Raw genomic sequence first — 19629 nt, forward strand, 5'->3', positions numbered from 1 at the left:
GCCGGGTCCTGACGAGCATCATCAGGCAGTGCCCCGTGACAGCAGCCGTTTGGTCCTCACCTCTGTTCTCGATGAGCTATGACCCTCCTCGTAAATACTTTACTTATGAACACCTCTCCCTTCCCCGGGCCAGATGCTAGACCCTTTGTTTTCATTCCGTGGATCGCCCGCACATCTGTCACTCACTGGTTTGGTATGGTACCAATCCTTCCCACTCCCGTGCCCCCCGCTTCCCTCGCCCACATGAGCGCTCTGCCTGCCCGGCGCCTACGGGACACCCGGCCGGCCTCATGGTGAGCGGGCTGGGGAGGACACACGTGGGGAGCCCCTGCTGGGAGGCTTCCGGGTCCACTCCCACCCGCCAACTACAGCAGGGACTCACCACCCTGGGGGCCGCTACCTGGCACAGCCGTCGGCGGGGTCGGGGAGGGGGTTGTGGGCCAAGCAGCAACCAGAGCTCGTGAGCAAAGCTCAGCATACACAGCGACAAGCCCCTGTGAGAAAGAGCCCCGCGGCCCTCAGCCCCCCCGCCCCCCCACCCCCGGCTGCTTCAGGGCCCGACAGGCTGGGACCACAGGGGCACCTCGTGGGGGCAGGCTCATCCCAGCCCGTGAACGCGCACAAGTCCCGGGAACCCCGGCTCACAAAAAACAGGAGCGCACGAGACGGGGGGACAGGAAGATATACTCACTTGCCAATGTCATCTTGATCCGCAAACTTCTCATCGTTGAAGCCAAACTGGTCAATAAAATTGGACGTCATTTGTTGCATCTGATAATCAGAAAAGGCCTGGCAGCCCCAGGGCCAGTGACAGTGATACAATGATTCTAATGACATTCTATACACTATCTGCCCACCTGTGTTCCAGAAACCATCTTATTTACATAGCCTTAGGGCTTAAGAAGTTGGTGTGTTTTTCTAAAAACAATCAAATAATTTCAGACACAATTTACCCAAAAGAGGACATGTTTGGAATTCGAATGCACATGTCACTGCAGGAAATGTTAATGACCACTCTGTCCTCTATTGCAAATTATCTTTAGAGACAGGTCTGGGTTAAGTCCAGTTCGAAGAGGTGATCAAGTGACAGGTGACAGTCTGAAATTATAAGATGCATCAATCACCTCTGCACACAACCAACCTTAACCTAAGATCCAGTAAGTGGTGACCCACCGCCCTCCCTCCGCCCCTCCTCCCCTCCCCCTCCCCCCCCCCCCACTACAGTGACACCGCACCAGGGGAAAACACAACCAGTAATCAAAGCTGCCAGCCTACAACACACAACGTTCGGGGACACTTCGTTCTCTTTAAGAAAAAGACTTGGGTCTCAGAGGCCGGGAAGAGTATCAAAGTAGCTTCTACCCTACCTACCTCAGAGACAGGATAAAGTCTTAACGCTGACCCGACACCCGGCTGAAAAGCTACAACTGCAGGGTCCACAGAGGAGCCCATTCTGTCTCCTACCTTCTAGAGAGCCCCAGGCTCACTTGGGCTTTCTTAGGTGGCAAACGGGGGAAGGTTAAAACGGACTTCACGAGAACGCTGAGGTTCTGATTTAAAACAACAAGGAGGCCCAGCAGAACAAGAGAAACCGGCGAAGGTGTCCTATGTTCTGAAGCAGGAGTAAAGGACGAGGACAGCGAGCGGCACCCCGCACGCCACCCCGAACCAGGCATGGAGGCTGACGGAGAACAGTGTGTGCGCGCCTCGTGGACTTGCTCCGGACAGACGGGAAAGCCCTCGCCTGCAGGCCGGGAGCTGGACCACAGGCATCTCGCCAGAAGCCACGTGCTGGGGAGGGAGGCGGCTCCCACGGCCTGAAACCCAATTCTCCCCGGTTCTCCTTTTGAGCAGCGCCCGGAGGTTCCACCCCGCGGGCACCTGCTGCAGAAACGCCTCTTCTGCTCCCTCCTGATCACTCGTGCGGGTGGCAGGGAATTATGGCATGGATAATCCAAATCGAAGGTGATTAAAAAATAAACCTTATATTTGGCTTTGGAAGGCAACTTTTCCTCAGGTCCGAAAAAAGCGGTTATCTAGTTTGCTGAGAACCTGAAACTTCACTTTTCTCTAACTTGAGAGACCTCTCTCCCCGCCACCCCCCCCCCCCCCCGTGCTCACTCACGCCCTTCCATGCTGTCCCCTTTCCTGCCCATGGAGGGGACACTATGTGACACGGGGCGGGGGGCCAGCCTCACGGCGGCGCATTTGGTAAGGTGCGCCAGGGCTGAGTGAGTTGCGGGTGAACGCAGAAGGGCAGAGACAAGTTCTGGAAGGCCGGGCTGAGCTTGGACACGTGAATGAAAAATAGGACACGTAGCACTCACACCCGTTAAACCCAAAAGAAAGAAACGGATTCTGCTGAATTGCGCCCTCGTGTCTTCTAAGGTAAAATGGGACGTGTGGTGCCTTCAAAGATGTAAAGAATCATGAAGTCATTCTTCCAAGCAGGGGGCAGAAGCCGGGCTCTGAGTTTATTTACACATTAGAAACTTGGCCACACAAGGGAGAAGGTCCCTCCCCAGTTGGTCTGTTTCTTTTTTCTCCCTTTAACTTTTTTGTGCCTTTGGACTTTGGACTATGACGTTTTGGGGTTCATAAAACCGAAAAGTGTTCCTTTAAATGCTTCATAGACAGCACGCAGACACTGAATGTATTAGAAGTGTATGTATGTGAATACGCGTACGTATGTACAGATATACGTGTGTCCACCCATATTTGCATCGTCTGTCTGTCTCCCTGTCTAGTCGTTCATGTCCCTAGGGAGACACGTATAGCCACTGACGGACCCAAGTAACCTCTATGCAGAAACTTAGGGGAAAAGGAAACAAACCTCCCTGGTCCTCATTAGTTCTAAGTCTCTTACAGCTTCTATGAAGATGCAGATTCGCAAAGAACTTCCAAGTTTCAGACACGATTTTTGCTAATAAAGCTACTAATGTGTACTAAACCCACCTAAGTGAAAACTGTTACTGTATTGTACTTAAAGTCACATAAAAAGTGCTCTGGACTTGGAGAAATCCAAGTCTGGGAAGCACCGTACGGCTGTGTCATTACTGAGAACTTAATTATTAAAAAACCAAAAAACAAAACACAAACCCCACACTGCCTAGAACTGTCATCCCGGCCAAAGCCGGGGACTGTTGAAGTCAACGAGAAGTGAGTCTACCGCTTTATTAAGCAGATCTCTTTGGAGGCGCCGCCGGAGTGACAGCAAGTTCCTGCCTTGCCTCCTCTCCCCACCGCCGCCCTGCACGGGCCTGGGAGCGGGAGGCGCCCGCCTGGTCTCTGGAGCCCGTCTGTGGCCCTCAGCCCCAGTTCTCCAGACACAGCAGGGAGAGGGCCTCCTCACACTCCACACCTCTGTCAGATTCAGAGGAAGTTAGAGTCAAACACCAGAGGTTAGGAAATCAGAAGGGCCAGAAGGCACAGCCAGACTGCCGGCATTCACAAAACGCTGTGAATTCACAAAACTTCCTGTGAAGCACCCCCTGAGCCAGACATGGCCCACAGGTGAGTGACACGGTCAAGGGACCTTATTAAATGACCTGACCTGCCCTAAGCTCTCTATACTCAGGACTTTATAGCAACACGAAACCTCACTTTAAATGTGAATGAGACATTGAAACTAATATACATAAACTAATATTCTATCATGGAGACCTGCATAAAATTCTTAAATTTATCTATGCTGGTTGTCTCAAATTAAAAAAAAAATAGTTTGGAACATATTTCTTACTTTCAAAATGATCCAGCTGATTTGTCACTCAAGCATGCAAAGAAGTGTTTACTAGAGGCTTGTCCGGCAGAGAAGAATTATTTTTCCCACTTTTAGAGGGTTCCATGAAGTGGATAAAAGCCACAGGAACGGGAGCCTGTGGAGAGCTTTGTCAGGAAGGCGGTTTTGTGTCTGGGATTGCCTCATGTGCACATCAGCAGTCAGTCAAACCAAAAAGACGTCAGACAACGTCCTCCCCAGAACAGCCATGGAATCAGATTTCACGAGAAGGAGACCCACTTTCCAGATACCTAACTGTAATAAGCACTCCCTAAGATTAAATCAGCCGCCTCAAGTTCCGAGGGCATCAGCTTATCTACACGTAGGTTGAGGGCATTCTCTTTCTTAAAGCGATTCCCCAACAGGTTCGGAAGCACCTTGATAATTTACACTTTATACCACAGAGCTTCACTGCAGGGGCGAGCAATGCGTAGCGCTGGAGTTCACACCAGGCTGGGTGGCCGGTTTCAGGACTCTCCAGATGCTTCCGTAGGGGCAGAGAGGCTACCGCCAGGCCGGAGAACTCTGGGGTCAAGGAAGAAGGGCCTGTAGGCACCAAGGCTCACAGTGGGCCAGGTGGGGACCCTGGGTGCACCGGCAAGGCACGAGGGTGGCAGCGAGGGGCTGCTGTCTCTACAAGAAGGCCCCTGCTGCTCAACAGCCCCCCCTGTGGGCTGGCCGCCCCTGCCCCTAACCCCGGGAGGCTGGCTTCCGAAGGGCAGGAGCGTTAAGAATCAACGGAGAAGCCAGCCTAGCGCTGAAAACCCACTCCAGACCTGTTCTGTAAATGTGAATGTGAACCTGACTTAGTAACCGCCCTGACCACAGCAGGACAGCCTACTGGGAGGCCCAAACACGGGGTCGGCAGAGCCACAAGCAGCCTCATCCTGGCCCTGGGAAAAGATGAGGCTTAAAGGCTAAGAAAAAAGAAGCCAAGCGAACATTCAGTGCCGGGTAGGAAGGGGGCTATGTCAACCTCCCCCCGCCCCCCCCCCCCCCCGACACCAAAGCAACTCGGTGCCAAGATGGGGTCCTGGCACCATCTGTCCGTCTGAGGAGCTGGTGCCTTGAAAGAGGGGCTTGTGCCGTTAGCTCCCACGTCAGGTACGCGCCTGGTATCCAGTCAAGGTAGCGAAACCACCGGCTGCCTCTCCAAGAACCACCGCTGGGCGAGGGACAGATCCGGGCATGTCACTTTTAGACCCCGTTTTCTCCCCCACAAAGGGCAGAAGCAGCTAATAAATGGAGAGTATTGGGGACAGGAGGGTGGGGTGGCAAGGAATTACTGCAACTGAAACTTTCACTAGAAAAGACCGTAAGGACACACGAAGAGTGTGATTCTCACCCACTGGTCGCTACTACGGGATCTTTTAAGCAACCACACAGCCAGTGCACAGGTCTGCATAACACGTATGTCTGAGGCACTCGCTGAACCATTCGGTTTGTTCAAGTCTGAAAATTCACCCAATTCCGCTTTGTCGTGACCAGGGGTGAAACATTCCCTGGAAACATAATCAGTACAAACCTTCCTCTCACATACCTCAAACTTCCTATTTTTAATGCTTTTGCCTAACTGGTAAGTAACCCCAAATCATATCCTAGTGCATAATCTGCCTCCAGAGGGGACTCATAGGTGGCAACTAGATTAAGCATTTAAAATAAAAACAAAAAGCAAAGCTTTAGGCATGACTCACTTGCTGCAAAGAAGAATCCTGTGAGAAACCCGTTTCTTTAAAGTCAATTTCATCATCACTGGATGAATGAATATGGCAGGTTGTAACCTATATGCATAAAAATGTAAAACACTATTTAACAGAGAAAAGTTTTGGACATTTGCATCAGCATTTTTATGGAAAAATCACATTTAGTTTTTCTCTCAATGTGTAACAACAGCAAAGCACAAAAATAAGTTAACAGTTAAGTTACAAAATCCACCCCAATAATCCAAAAGCCCATTTCACTCAACCAGACGGTCAGGTTGCCCGCCCTTCTGCTGCCCACTTGTGTTCTCGCTCTCGTTCCTAGTATCACCGGAAACCAGGGAAGAGGGGAGTTACTCCATTTGAGGGATTGTAACAATCATCTCCAAATAAATGTTTACAAAGGGCAGGTGGAAGGAACGGCTCAGGTGAAGTATAAAAATAATTCGTATGTGCCAAGCTCAGAGAGTGAAAATACCACGCCCAGGGGTTACTCATGGGCCCCCGGGAAGGTCAGGTTTAGATAGGAGCACTTTTACTTCTCGCGTCCCCTGTCCACTCTGAGAAGAACGTTGCCCGTAAACCCTAGAGTAGACTTTGAACCAGTAGAACACCCTGCTTATAAAAAGACCCCAAATCTTCTGTCCCTTAAAACATAGTCCCTGCCCTCAAGACTTACAACCAACTCAAATTAAACAAAACACGAACATGAACTGCTCACCAATTCACGGTGATTTTTATTCATTCATAAATGACACACGGCATTGAGGGAACGTATTAACAGTTAGAAATGAAAATACACAAGTGACTAAGCACGAGTAACAGGGACTGCTGTAGAGCCAGTAATAAATATGAACAGTCTGTAAAATCCTAAAACCAGCACTGTACTTCTGAGGGTAACTTGCACTGTATTTCCTGAGTTACTCACCCTGTACTTTCCACAGAAGCATAACCGGCAGAGGGCACGGTCATCAGGGGAAGACGTGAGCGGCCGTGACCTGCTAACCCTTGAAACTGTGTCTAAGAGCCTGAACGGAGCTACAGAAAGTGGCCTGGTTTGTTCTGTGATGTTCCAACACTGGACCGAGAAACCCGAAGGAGACTCCCACAGGTCTGCGTGTGGTATGGCTTATGAAACGGAATACATCACCGCTCGAATAAAATCAATCTCTTTTCTCTTCGACCATCTCTGGCAACGATGCTGAGCTAAGCGAATTGCCCGCATTTCCAATTAATCCCCCCGCCCCCTTCTCCCTCAGGTAGAGGTGGGTGTGCACGCTCGGAATCTGAAACTGGCCAGATGAGGTCAAAGGCAGAATCTGTGACCAACGAAGGGAGTGTGCCGGGGTCAATCGTAGCTTCTGCGAGTTAGTGGGAAAGTCGTGCAGATGGGGCCCGAATGCGGGAGGGGGGGGGAGGCGGGATCCTGCTCGGTCACGGCAGCCGGGGTCACGGGAGGCCCTGCCACTGTGGCGGGTTCAGAGGAGACCCGGGCTGCTCGGCGGCAAGCCAGTGCGAGAATCTTATTATGTTTTAGGGGGCGCCCCCCATGGTAGGGTGCAGGATTAGAAGACAAGCCAAAGAGCAAGCCAGGTCAACTAGACAAGAGAGAACAAAAGAAGACCTGGCCACCCCTGGCGGGTCTTGTCCGAGTTCAAGCAGGATACAATGTTTCCTCATTCACAGTGTTACCATTCGCTACAAAATGCATCGGTTCATTGACAAAAGGTGAGAAAGAAACCCGTTTCTGTTGAGCAACTACTACGTGCCAGACGTAGTAGTGACCCCTTTTACATATCCTCTGTAACTTGTCTCCTCAAAGCAATTCTGGGAGGTAATTTTTTCTCCAAAAAGAAGTTTTACCAAGTTATTAACAACACGGTGCACGCACACCTTTGTGTTTATGTACGGAAAGATGTGGTGACTCTGATTCTACCCACACCCTAGCTGGCCTCAAATTGTTACCGATAAAATGGGCTACAAAGATGGCTGAACGCACCCCAGCCCCGGCGGGGAGGGGACCTGCTGCCTGGAATCCCACCTAGTCCGTCACACAGCTAGATGCCGCCACCAGAGCCCCTGCCCCGAGCCCCCGGGCACACCCCCTCCGAGGGGTCTTCATCTCAGCAGATGCCACTCGTCACCTCCTTATTCCTCAGCTCAAATCTCGGCCTTCTGGTTTCTTCTCTCTCACACGTATCTACTCACTCCACTGTCAAAACATAACCTAAGAGACCGTCGCTCCTCACCAGGCCGATCAGCTCTCTCTGGTGCAAGCTGCCTCCGCCTCTTGCCCCGGTCAACGCCGTACCTGGTGGCTGACGGGTCTCCCTGCCGCCACCTGCCCCACCGCAGTCTGTTCTCAACCCGAGAGCCGTGACGCTCTTTCACAATGTACGTTATGTCACCTTTAGATGCCATACCGAACAGCTTCTCATCTCACTAAGATATAACCAGGGTCCGAGTGGACTAAAGCAGGAGAGCTGGCCTTGGACCTGATGCCCGCTCTCTCCCTCCGGATGCCGTGCCAGCTTCCGCACGAGCTCTGCCCCCCTCATGCCTCTGCACAAAGGTACCTCTCGGAGAGGTGTGCACACCTGCCCCCAGACAAACCCCTGGCTCCCTGCCCTGGAGTTTATCCGTTTCCACCCAGGCAGGGATCTTTGCCAGTCAAGTTTACGACAAGAGCCTCAGTGCATGGCACACAGTAGCCGCTCAAATGTTTATTAAATTAACGAATACCAACACATTATGAGAATGTACGGAGAGCACAGTCGTAACTTTTTAAAAAGTAACAAGTACGTACGAACACTCTGACCAAGCCAGAAGTGTTCTAAATATAGTCTTGACGCTTCAGTGGAAAAAAGCTTTTGAGATGTTGTTCCCTTCTTTCATAGTAAAATTTTAGTTTCGTTAACTGTTGCTACAGGAAAAAGCCAAGTGTTTTTGGCGCCTTGGCCGGTCAGCTTGCTAAATGCTAAGGAGGATCATGGGCACGGCTGGCATGTTAACCCAGGTGACATGTGGAAGTCACAGAGAAGATCTTCCCCCCTGCTACCCTGGGGCCCTGCTGGGGACCCCCCCGGCACCCCCATGCCCCGGGGCGGTTCCGCCCCACGCTGCTGGGCCTCTGGGCCAACACACAGGCACACGTGTGCCTTATTCTGCACAACCTCCCCGAGCGAGCTCATCAGTGGCGGGAAGGACACGCCAATACTTGAGACAACACCTTCTCCCTCACACACAGGAGGCAGAGAACGAAGCAAACACAACCTTCCAGAGCCCGTGTCGACACCTCCTACGTTACCTAACTTTACCAAGACTTTACCAGTTCTTACCAACAGACCCACGGAGAGGTCTCTGGATGTAAGGAACACACCAAATTTCATTCATAACAAAACTCCCAACATAAACACAGAAGCAATCTACGAGTCTACTGTGCATATACTTCGGTGTGATGGGGCCAAAAGATTAAAGTACTTCACAGACCTCGGAGACAGGGTAGTTAGAAAGCCAGCCAGGAGTGGGAGGAGCTCGGGGCTGGCACAGCTTTTCCTACAGGAGTGAGCAGGACCTCAGGCCCACAGCCAGCGGCACAGGGAAGCGTTTGGTGCGCTAATCAACGAATCCTCGCTGTGACTAGGAAAATAAGAACAGGCCAGGGCAATACAACAATATTTTAACCCAAGCATTTGGTGTGAACTGCAGATGGGCTGAAGTCCTAGGCAACACCTAAAATGATTCCCAGGGAGACATCTGAGCCATGGTAAAACCAACTAAGTCAAGGCATCAAGACAGCGTCTCTAATCTATCGATTTGGGGGAGCGGACAGGGAATAAGCCATCTGTTATTAGTCAACTGCCTATTTTAGGAATGAATGTGTCTGAGATGCCTCTACTTAGACCTTGTACTGCGTTACATGGGGAAGTGAGCACTCTTTCTGCAGGACATTTTCCCAAGGGCAAGACCCACTGCGTTTACCAAGCTGGGTTTATGATAATGTGCCCTGGAACATGGTACCCAACCCTCCTAGGATATAACCTGAGGCTTTCTGGGCACAAACACGGAGAGCCCAGAGGCCGCAGGAAGTCTCGCTGGTGGCCTAGAATGCACAGGCACCCTTAGGAACCGGGAACCTACGTATCCCTAAAATGACTACAAAGCAAAATTCCCCACTGAAAGGACTTAAAACTGAAGGGAGGTGGTATTTAAGTCCTGGGCACGTGGGATCACGGAACTGAAGAGGTTTTGAGACATCAGCCCGAAAGTTCTCACGGACAACAGACAACAAAATTACAGAGTGGGGCTAAATCAACACGGGATATGAGCGACATCAACAAGGCTCTAGAAGTCTCACCGCTTTTGGCCAAAGAGAACTAAGCTGCTATTAGTGAACAGGTGGGCCCAGGATAATCTTCCCTTCCACCCAGGCGTAAAGTCTGGACGTCAGACGTGTCTGACCCAAAAGGGCTGTACGTGAATTCTGCACTGCTTGTATACGCCCCTTCACGTAGACACACAGAACATTTACACGGAGTCACAGCCCAGGTTACTGACAGCACCATGCAAAGCAGCTGAGTGCTGTCTGAACTGCAATGAAGGCTGTCTTTATACAGAACTGCTCACACGAGAAATCTGTTTCAATTACCAAAGACAAAGAACATGTTTTAAAAACCACTGATAACAGCAAGTTTTACTGGACACTTTTGAAGTCTACAACCCTTTGAAGGAACACCTTTAAAGAAGTCTCCCAAAGTCACAATATTCCTAAACATTCCTTTATAAATAAGAAATATGACAACACCCCTTCAAGGAGACCACACTGCCCGCAACATTAAAAAAGAATCGAGATGGGGCTTCTACTAAATTAAATGGTTCAATTTAACAGTGCCAGAGAACAATCTCACCCTACAATAAAACCTTGATTACCCACAATTTTAAGCAATCTGATTGGGGAAGAAAGCCATCAATCCACCGTAGGTGGTTATGTTCATCAAAAATTACTTAAGTCTTCCTTGATGACTCAGGGCTGTCAAAGTGGAGGTCAGTCTCTCTGCTGGGCTATGATGCACTGAGACACTGAGGCCATCGGACGTATTTTAATTAAATGGCCTCACACAGCTCCCCTTAGTGATCGCTTAACTTCACAATCTTCCAACTCCTACTGATGCTATCATTATACCCATCCTTAACAAGCCATTACCCAACCAATCTGTGAAGAGTCTGAAAAAAGATAACCAAATTTGTTAGACAATCTACCAAATAGAAGGCAACAGCCCTTTGGGAGAGTAACACAGGATGACCTGGTGGCTGCTCTGTAGCTGCCACTTCTGTTTCCGCTCTGAGCCCTTCTGTTTCCCTCCTGTTTCTAAACTCTGCTGTGAACTGATAAGGCTGTCAGGGACCTGACCGCCTAACAGCCAAGGCGTTAGAGTGTATTAGAAGCAGCTGCTGAATTTCAAACATAGAATTAAATGCCCGACACATCTACTTCTGTGTAGAGTTAAGGCCACCACCTCAATTATCAGCTGGCATGTGCTTACAAAAGGAAACGCTTTCCTTATCTTTAAAACCAAAAGCAATACTTACCTTCAATCTCAATGCATTAAAAAAACAAAGAATACATTCCAAAGTCCAATATAATTTTTAAAAATATTATCAATGCCATTATTCCCTGGCTAATGGTTCTAATGTGTTAGTTCCAAAGTCATCTACAAAATTCTCCCCCGCCCCACAGTGGGAATAATCTAAAAAGAGGGTAAACTCAACTCAGTAATATTAGAAAATATCCAAAGGCTTCCTGAGGCTTCTAACCACCCTGGCTTATCTGAGGCATAAGGCAACACACCCGACAGAGAAGGCGGGCTAGCAGCGGTTCTGTTGAGGCACTGAGGGAAATGGGGGTGGGGGTGGGGAACGTAGAGGTCGGTGGCCTCTCTGCACCCTCTGGTCACCGCAGGCAGGAATTAGGAACTGACGAGACAAGCTGTCAAGAATATGGTGAACACTGACCTCTCTTCCTTGGTAAAGAAACATGAACTTATCCTTGGCCCCAAATTACCGAGACAAACGAAAGATCTTTCTTTCATCTCTTTCTGAGCAAGTGGGCAAAGGCCGAGAGCACTGGAGTCACAGAAACGTGACCCGGTAAAACCTACTAGATCTACCGTGTTCCTCTTGTTAGTTTCTCCCAAGGAGCTTGCGCAGAACGCCTCCCATCGCTCCCTGACTGTATCTGGAAGACCTTTGGAGGGAGAGAAAGAAAGAGGCATGGTCACTCCAGGGGCCTCAAACACAGACGCACAAAACAAACAGGAAACGGGGGGTGCACCACCTGCTCGGCTCATCGAAGGCAGATATGCCCCATCATCTGAGCACCCGCCTCTTGGAGAAACAGAGTTATAAGGCCTTGTGGCCTGGACGTCAGTAATTTCAGGAACCAGAGCCACCCCCCCCCCCCCCGCCCCAAAAGGTCTCTGCTTGATGCCAAGGGTGCTACGCAGCTCTGTGAATTTAACAAGTTTTAAAAACGGTAAACACTGAATCTGGAAAGCGTGTGCCCAGCGCACTTCAGAGAGAACAGTGGGTCTTTTAAGGCAGGAGGAAAAATTGTGTTTCCACGTCCTTCAAGTTTAGGAAATGCTGTAGCACAAGCTCCCGCACACCCGTCAGATGCGGTGATGGCTCCTGGAGCCTGGTTCGGCTGCTCAAATTATTCCAACACAGTGTTTCCTAAATGCTTGTGCCCACAGGCCACCACGGCAACACAGACACAGCAGTGAGACTCCACCTTCTAGAGGAATTTTAAAGAAAAGGGCACACAGATACTTTTTCCGAGAAAAGGGAACTACGGCTATAATCTTGGAACCCTGACTATAGAGCTGTTGTCTGACACTTCTGGTTCCAACAGATGTGTGTGTGCCCCTCGCATACCCCGTGGTGAGCAGCTCCGGGAAAACAAAGACTGAGCCACAGGACGTAATCACGCCCATGGCCACCTCTCCAGGTGAGCACACAACCTGGGACGGCCCCGCTTGGACCTGTCTCGGGGAGCAAAGTTACAGGGGGGCAAAGCCCCAACTGATCCCACGGCCTAGAACAGCTGTTTCGGTGCACGTTCGACAGGGAACAGCCTCTTGAACACAGACATTCTTAAAAGACAAACCGGATAGACTGGGAAACAATTTCTAGTGTTCAGCAAGTTGAGTTTGGATGAATTCAGAACTACAGGGGTTGGAGATTTTCACACTCCTGGAGTTAAGTCGCAGGACCAGTCCACGCCCCGGAGTCCACAGAGCTCCTGGGCCCTCGGTGTAGAGGGGACGGACTCTTGGCCTGGGCGCCAATGTAAAAGGCACCTGCAGCTTCTTGCCAGTAACCTCGCCTGGTAAATTTCAATGCTGGTACAGAGAGCATCTTTTAGAGTCCGCCAGCCCTCCTCTTAGGAAGAGAGACGGAAAACATGTGGATAAATGCTGTAATACCCCAGCTGAAGGAACTCAATCCACAGGCTATATACACAGGGGCCTTCAAAAGTAAATAAAAAGAGCGATCCCAGCTCGTGACATAGCGGCTGGCGATGGGACGCCAGACTTGGTGGGTATGGTGAGCAGGCTCCCTGAGAGCGAGAGCGGGTGCCTTGGCCGGGCTGCCAGTACTCACTCAAAGGACTGCAGAAATAAGGAGAGACACAGAGCAAGGAACTACACTCCTCAAACAACTTCACTCAGATCTCCAGATAATTCGCGCAATATAAGGGAACTCCACAGACTGCCATTAAAAACGTTACGAAAGTTTCCACTCAATTTACCCTTAAATCCTTCCTCCAATCCAACAAAAGTGTAATTAAAATTCCAAAAGCCACTTACCTTTGATAAGCTGCTGTACTAATGCACTGTTGGGGCCCTTGTCAGTGCTGTGCACGATACAGTTAGCTATCCTTGTCAGGTGTCCCATGTAGCCGTGCCGTCTGCCTCCCTCGGCCCTGACAAGGGGGAGAGGACAAATCCTCAGACTCCCGACGGGAGGGAGTCGTGAGACAGCCTGGTAAGCACAGCGGGTTGGAGTGATCATTCTAAAAACGGAGGCCCTGAAGCTGGGGATGGACGGTCACCAGGTCAGGCCAGGGTGGGGAGGGGCAGAGGCGGTCCGCTCAAGGATCACACGGTGGCCACACTCATCAAGGTCCGTTCAATATACAAACCAATCATTAACCTTCGATCATCTTAAAAAAAAAAAAAAAAGCCCAAACATTCACTGACACCTCATATTTCTGTGACTTGGCTTTGGATCTTTCTGTGAACAGACTTTAAAAAGGCTGAAAGCACCTAAGGTGACAATCCTGCTGCTTCGTTTTCTGAGACATCACGTCTCCACTGCGTCTACTAACAGACATAATCGTCTACCGATGGCACTTCTCGGGTTAAAAGAGCAGCCGATCTTAAGGATCCGGCCGAGGCGAGGGGCGCTCGGCTGGTCTCGGGCCCACAGAAACCACCCCCGTTGCTCTCCCCCGTTTAGGGCCTACCCTTGCTAACCAGGACCCACCGTTACCAAATCCGTCCATGTAGATACACTTCTCACATCGCTGTGATTCTCTGCCTGTTTACAAAGGGTCAGGACTTACGATTTTTGCTTACAGGGAGAATCTTTCAGGGGCCACTAAAAAAGCCATACTGCGCTTGAAGGCTTTTCTGAGAAAGAGGGTATCTGCTAAGAATCTTAAAGGGTCTGGAAACAGCTAAGGGTCAGAAGACAGAGTTGATCTCAAGTGAGTTGTTAAGAGCCTCTCCTGGCTTCACAGTAAGATCCCGACACCCCGGTGTTCCTCACAGGCAGCTTCCCGGTCAGACCCTGTGTGGTGCTCCCACGAGCTCCCGAGGGAGCTAAAACGCCCACCCGCCGGGGTTTTGCTCCAAGGCTCCTGGTGTTCTTTCGGCTTCTGGGGCAAGGAAACGTTAGGAAAGCTCGTTCCGGAACCCCCAAGGTGGGGGGACTGTAACGCTCAAGCCTCTGAAGGATGGAGCTTAGGGGAAACAGCATACCCGACACCTTTGCACTGGCGACGAAGAGGCTGAGAACAAGGGAGGTTGGGGAGGGCACTGAGCTGCTAACGTGGGGCCAAACACAGACCCAGAGAGGCTGATCTGGCCAGACACAGCACCCCCACCGGAGCTCTGTGTGGAAGACTGGACCCGAGGCCCACCGAGACGAGCCTCGGACGAAATGCAGGTTTTCCAGAGTCCAGTCACAGCTCTATCAGTGCCAGTGAGCACTTCCGGAAACACCAAACCTGACAAAATAAAGCCGACCCCTCCCTTTAGTTCCTAGCTCTCCCACAGGCCGCAAGAGGAGTCTGAGCAGAGACACAGAGCAAGAAACCTCCCGGCACGGGCTCAAGCACGAAGGCGCACGGGACGGCCTTCTGGGCTGATGGAAATGCTCCGTGCCTCGAGCGCAGCGCTCCCGCAACCGCACGCGTTCGTCAGAGCTCCTAGAAATGCGCGCCCAGAAAGGATGGAGTCCCACCTTACAAGAATTATACCTCAACGCACCTGACTTCAAAGCACACGCAAGAAGTGGGCCCTGAGAGTGTCTTCCACGCACGCCCTGCGACCGGCCTCCTGTGAGATGGCGCCAAAGCCCCCAGGGCCCGAGGGAGGAAGCGGGGTGTGCGGCAAAGCGCCTGACGCGTGTCAGCCACCACTTCAGGTAATCGTGCCCGTCAGCTGACGGAGATTTTCTGAACACAAAACGCTAGGGCAGTCGCCGTCCCCTCTTCAGTCAGGAAGTGCCCTTCTCCGTGGTGAGAACACAGGGTGACCTGAACTTGAAGCATCATCGGGGAGGCCTTGACTTGAGGACTCTTTTTCTTTCCTACTGTCAGTGGAACAGCTATTCAAAAAGGTCCCGGAAGTTTCAAAGGCAGCTAACCCCTGGGTTCCCCTCAAGAGAGCTAGAAAGACCGGGGGGATCTAAAAATAAATGGCTACAATGAAATAATCTGGAGAGAGCCATTTGTAACTGGAAGCTGGTCTGTACCTCGTAGTTACTCTCACTGTTCTCTCAGGCAAGGGAGGGTGTTTTCTTCAAGTTAAAAATCAGACAGAATTCCTCTCAGAAAACGGCTTACTTACTGTTTCTTCTCATTCATTTCCCAGGCATCAAGTATTCGTTCTATTAACTGACATTTTTGAAAAAGCTGAATAAAAAGGAATATTCCAGTTAACATTTATGTAAATAATGTCAAAGCATCAAAGTTCTAAAGTGAAACAGAACCCTACTCAAATAGAACAGTGACATGTTATCACCCAGCAAGCTGTGAATTACCGGCTAACTCATCTGCAACGTGGTAACAGATTCACGCAAGGCCCTCAGACAAACGCTACGGGGATCGAGACGGGAGCCAGGCCTCCAGCACTGTAGCTGCTGGGGAACAGCGACATTGCGGGTGCCGCTCCACTGAGTAGCTGACCTAAAGCAAAGCCAGGTTTCATGAGCCATGAAAACTGGCTAAAAAATTCAAAAGAATAAGGAAGATTACACCCTGGCAAAAATCTCTCAGAATCCGCAGCAATCCCTGTTGCTTTTGAAGCCCGGGCCACGCTCGCTTCCGCACCCGCTGCCATCGCTGTCGGGATGCGCGATGCAGTTGCACCCAAGGTCATGGTCTTTCCCTTCGACTTGGTTGAGCCAGCTTCTCCCAAGTCCCCGGTTTGCGAGTAACCCAGCGTGAGCTAGACAACTTCGTACAACCACAGAACTTCAGAGCAAGAAGAAATCTGAAGACTGACTTAGTAAAATCACCTCGTAGTTAACAAAAGGAAACAGGGCCACAGAAACGTTTCGCTCGTTACTGCACGCAGCCCACTCCTGCCAACCTTCACTCATGTATTTAGCCTACAAATTAAAACTGGCAAGCCGGGGCGCCTGTGTGGCTCAGTCCGTCGACTCCTGCTTTTGGCTCAGGTCATGATCTCACGGTTCAAGAGTTTGAGCCCCGAGTCAGGCTCGGCGTTGGCAGCATAGAGCCTGCTTGGGATTCTCTCCCTCCCCATTCTCTCTGCCGCTTCCCTGCTTGCACACTCTCTCAAAACAAGTAAGCACACTTAAAAAATTTAAAACTGGTAAGCCAAACAACTGGTCAAACGCTTTCTGCAGACTTTAAAACAAGAGAGTTAACTATCTGGACTCTGAAATTACCTCCCTGCCCTTCGACTAATTCACTTCACACTTATCAGGAGCAGCAGAAAAGAGACACCAGTAAGCTTACGTGTTTCAGTAACAAATTGTCACCGGCGGAGTCTTGATCGGTAATGGTGTTATTTTCTGTATTTTCAAAAGGACTTGCAAGAATCAGTGCGATACAAATTTCCACTTGGGTATGTAAAAAGTTATTCCATGTATATTTGAAGAACATGTCCTACAAAAAAGAAAAAGCAATGCTTGCTTTTATTCGGTTGCCTCAATGTTGAAAGCCACTACTCTAATACACTTCCCAAAGAGTGACTTAATAAAGTGGAAATGATATGTTCTTAGTTCAACAGGACTATTTAAAAGGAAAACAAGTTTACTTTAAAGGGCTTGAAATGCCACTACGTACACTGAAGAGCATGATACCTGCTCATTCAACATGCCAGCAATTGCATGGAATCTAGTAGAAAACAACAAGGAACATAGGAAAACAACAGTAAGCTTCTGAAAGAGAAGATCTTTTTACATTTTCAAGGTAACTAATACAGGCATTAAGTTCAGTAAGCGTCCGATAACTTTTAAAGAAATGTTTAAGAATTTTATTTTGAGTCAACAAACCTGTACTGATGGCTTTTGTGCAGGGCACAGTGCTAGAGGCCATACAGGAGACAGGGACAGACAAAAAGATGGTCTCCAATCTCAGGGTGCTCACACCTTAACAAAGAATAAGCACTCAGGCATTTGAAACTCATGGAACTATTAGAGAATGGAGTAAAACAAGAGAGGTCTGGGAAGCAGTGACGTGTGGACCTCCAGAAAGCACATGGGGTTTCCCAGATGGCTCGAAAAGCTGATAGTATCACAAAAAGGAAAGACAATTCCTACAAACACAAAATCCATCATGTATACATATATTCAGGACATGCTTTGAGTCTGATTACCTCAACTCAAAACCAGGTAATGATTCATGACCCATTTAGGAGTTTTATCAAACTTGCTGTCCTTCAAAAGTAGTTGGGTACTTACTATCAGTAAGATCAGAGGCTAGTGACTGACGACTTCAGGGACAGGAGTAGAAACTTATGTTGCTATAATTTTCTACACCAGCCAGAAGAGGGTAGAGCGAAAACTGTCCCCAGACGGCAATGGTTGTTATTTCACCAAAGAGGCTGCAGTTCTGTAACGTTTTATCCACTCCAACGTGTTCCTCTCTCTATCCCTACACTGTCGTCATTTTACCCAAAGCTGAAACGCAGCTAAAAAATATCTTAGTGACATCAGGTGGCGTTAACAGTGTGGCTGATAAAGCCCACGTCAGTTTGAAACTGGATGTGAATTCAAATCTTGGTTCCACCACTTATTAGCCATAGAATGTGTCCCGTCTCTGGGCAAGATGTGAAAAGCAGACCCTCTCTCTCGCACAGGCACTTATACCCAGCATCACATGAGAAATGGAAGGAAGTGCAAAGAGTGTGCAAAAAGCCCAAACTTCCCCTTGTGTACGGCAAGGCCAGATGGCTCATGAAACCCGCGAAGTGTTAACCCCGTGCCTTCTATGCCCTGGGGTGGCAGGGGCACCAGAGCTGGGCCTGGGGATTCTAAGCACAAGCCTTGGAACTGGGGAACCTGAGGGTCAAGGGAGTCCAGATGATTCCTGGGCTCTCCCTTTCCCCTCCCACCAACCACAGACTATAGTTGTATCAGGGAAGAATCTGGACTCAACTTAAAAGACCACATATCTGTCAGGGGAGAGAAGATAAACACTTGTCCCTTTGCTAATTACAAACGGAACACGGTGCTGTAACCAGCAGTCATTTCTAGCTAACAGCTCCCCCGAGGGACAGGCCTGCTCAACCACCTGTGCCAGACTGAGATTCTGGAGGGAAAGTGGGTCTTAATCATCTATGAAATCTCTAATATACTTCTTTACACGCAGCAATAATAAATACTGAAAACTTAAAAACTGACGATAAACTCAAGGCAAAAACTACATAAAAGACCATTTGTGCTCAGAACCAGGAAGTCACTGACAGACTGTAAATGCGTGAGGTTTTTCACTTGTGCCAGTTGTAGGTCTACAAAACATCAAGGGCAAATTAAATGACCTTTTGGGGGAAATCTTACCAATATGACCCCGACGCTATTCAGCTCCATAAGGTCCCCATTGATACTGCTGGTATTTGTCTGCAGGAGGCTGGATATCAACCTGATCACATTCAGTCGGGTGTTGCCCACGGGAGGGTCCAGCACACCCCACGTAGTTTTCATCACGCTTTTCTGAGGAGGAAAAAGCTTTCCAATTAAATCCAGCTCAGTAAACAAGCAAAAGGGTGGAGGGGTACGGGCGAATATGCACGCCACGTAAACTCCCCCTGCAAACACTGGGGCCTGAATCCTCCATCTGACGGAAAACCCAAAGCCACTTTTGCCATCTTGAAGATACGATGAAATAACCAAGAGGGGGGAAAAATCGAGTCATTTCCCTGGACTGTACACTTTTTAAGAAACTGAGTATCCCCCTGCTTCGACAACGCAAAGTGCCGCAGGAAGACCGCAGAACGCTACACTCAGGGGGAAAAAGGTGAGACATTCCAAACCTGGCCGGAAATCTCGAAACTAAGACATGTGACAGGTGGTTTTGGAACACAGTCCCCAATCTTTGCAAAATCCGAGAACGAGGCAAGCTCAAAAGCTGTCCCTGGGTCACAACCTTGAAAGAGGATCAACTTCGAACCTGTACCTGCCCATAAAAGGGAGTCTCTACACTTTGAATCACAAGAGACAGACACAGGACACTTGGGACTTTCACGAATCCCCCAGGAAAGGGTGGCGAATCCTCAGCCGGCAGTGAGGCCGCCCTTTCCCCACGTCCCGCGCCGCGCCTCACACCCCCCTGCTCCTCTCAAGGCTGCGGGGAACTAGAAGCTTCAGCCTCTTCCTCCAGCTGAGGTAGCTCTA

At 49.8% G+C, this 19629-nt stretch overlaps 1 protein-coding gene across 31 annotated transcripts in view; it reads right to left on the minus strand.

Annotated features, from left to right (window-relative positions):
* The window catches only part of PPP6R3 (protein phosphatase 6 regulatory subunit 3), a 135793-nt gene that overhangs the window by 20334 nt on the left and 95830 nt on the right, over positions 1 to 19629 (minus strand). For 10 of the 31 annotated variants that reach the window (XM_027045532.2, XM_027045531.2, XM_027045550.2 and 7 more), the window contains 7 exons: positions 18796 to 18948; positions 16751 to 16900; positions 15615 to 15679; positions 13347 to 13462; positions 11637 to 11722; positions 5473 to 5559; positions 692 to 789 (listed from right to left, as the gene is read on the minus strand). In XM_027045532.2, the coding sequence (XP_026901333.1) occupies positions 692 to 789; positions 5473 to 5559; positions 11637 to 11722; positions 13347 to 13462; positions 15615 to 15679; positions 16751 to 16900; positions 18796 to 18948 (755 nt within the window). The remainder of the gene's footprint in view (positions 1 to 691; positions 790 to 5472; positions 5560 to 11636; positions 11723 to 13346; positions 13463 to 15614; positions 15680 to 16750; positions 16901 to 18795; positions 18949 to 19629) is intronic. The other 21 variants (XM_027045535.2, XM_027045533.2, XM_027045529.2 and 18 more) reach the window with 10 other exon arrangements.

Source organism: Acinonyx jubatus, chromosome D1 (assembly GCF_027475565.1).
Source record: "Acinonyx jubatus isolate Ajub_Pintada_27869175 chromosome D1, VMU_Ajub_asm_v1.0, whole genome shotgun sequence".
NCBI lineage: Eukaryota > Metazoa > Chordata > Mammalia > Carnivora > Felidae > Acinonyx > Acinonyx jubatus.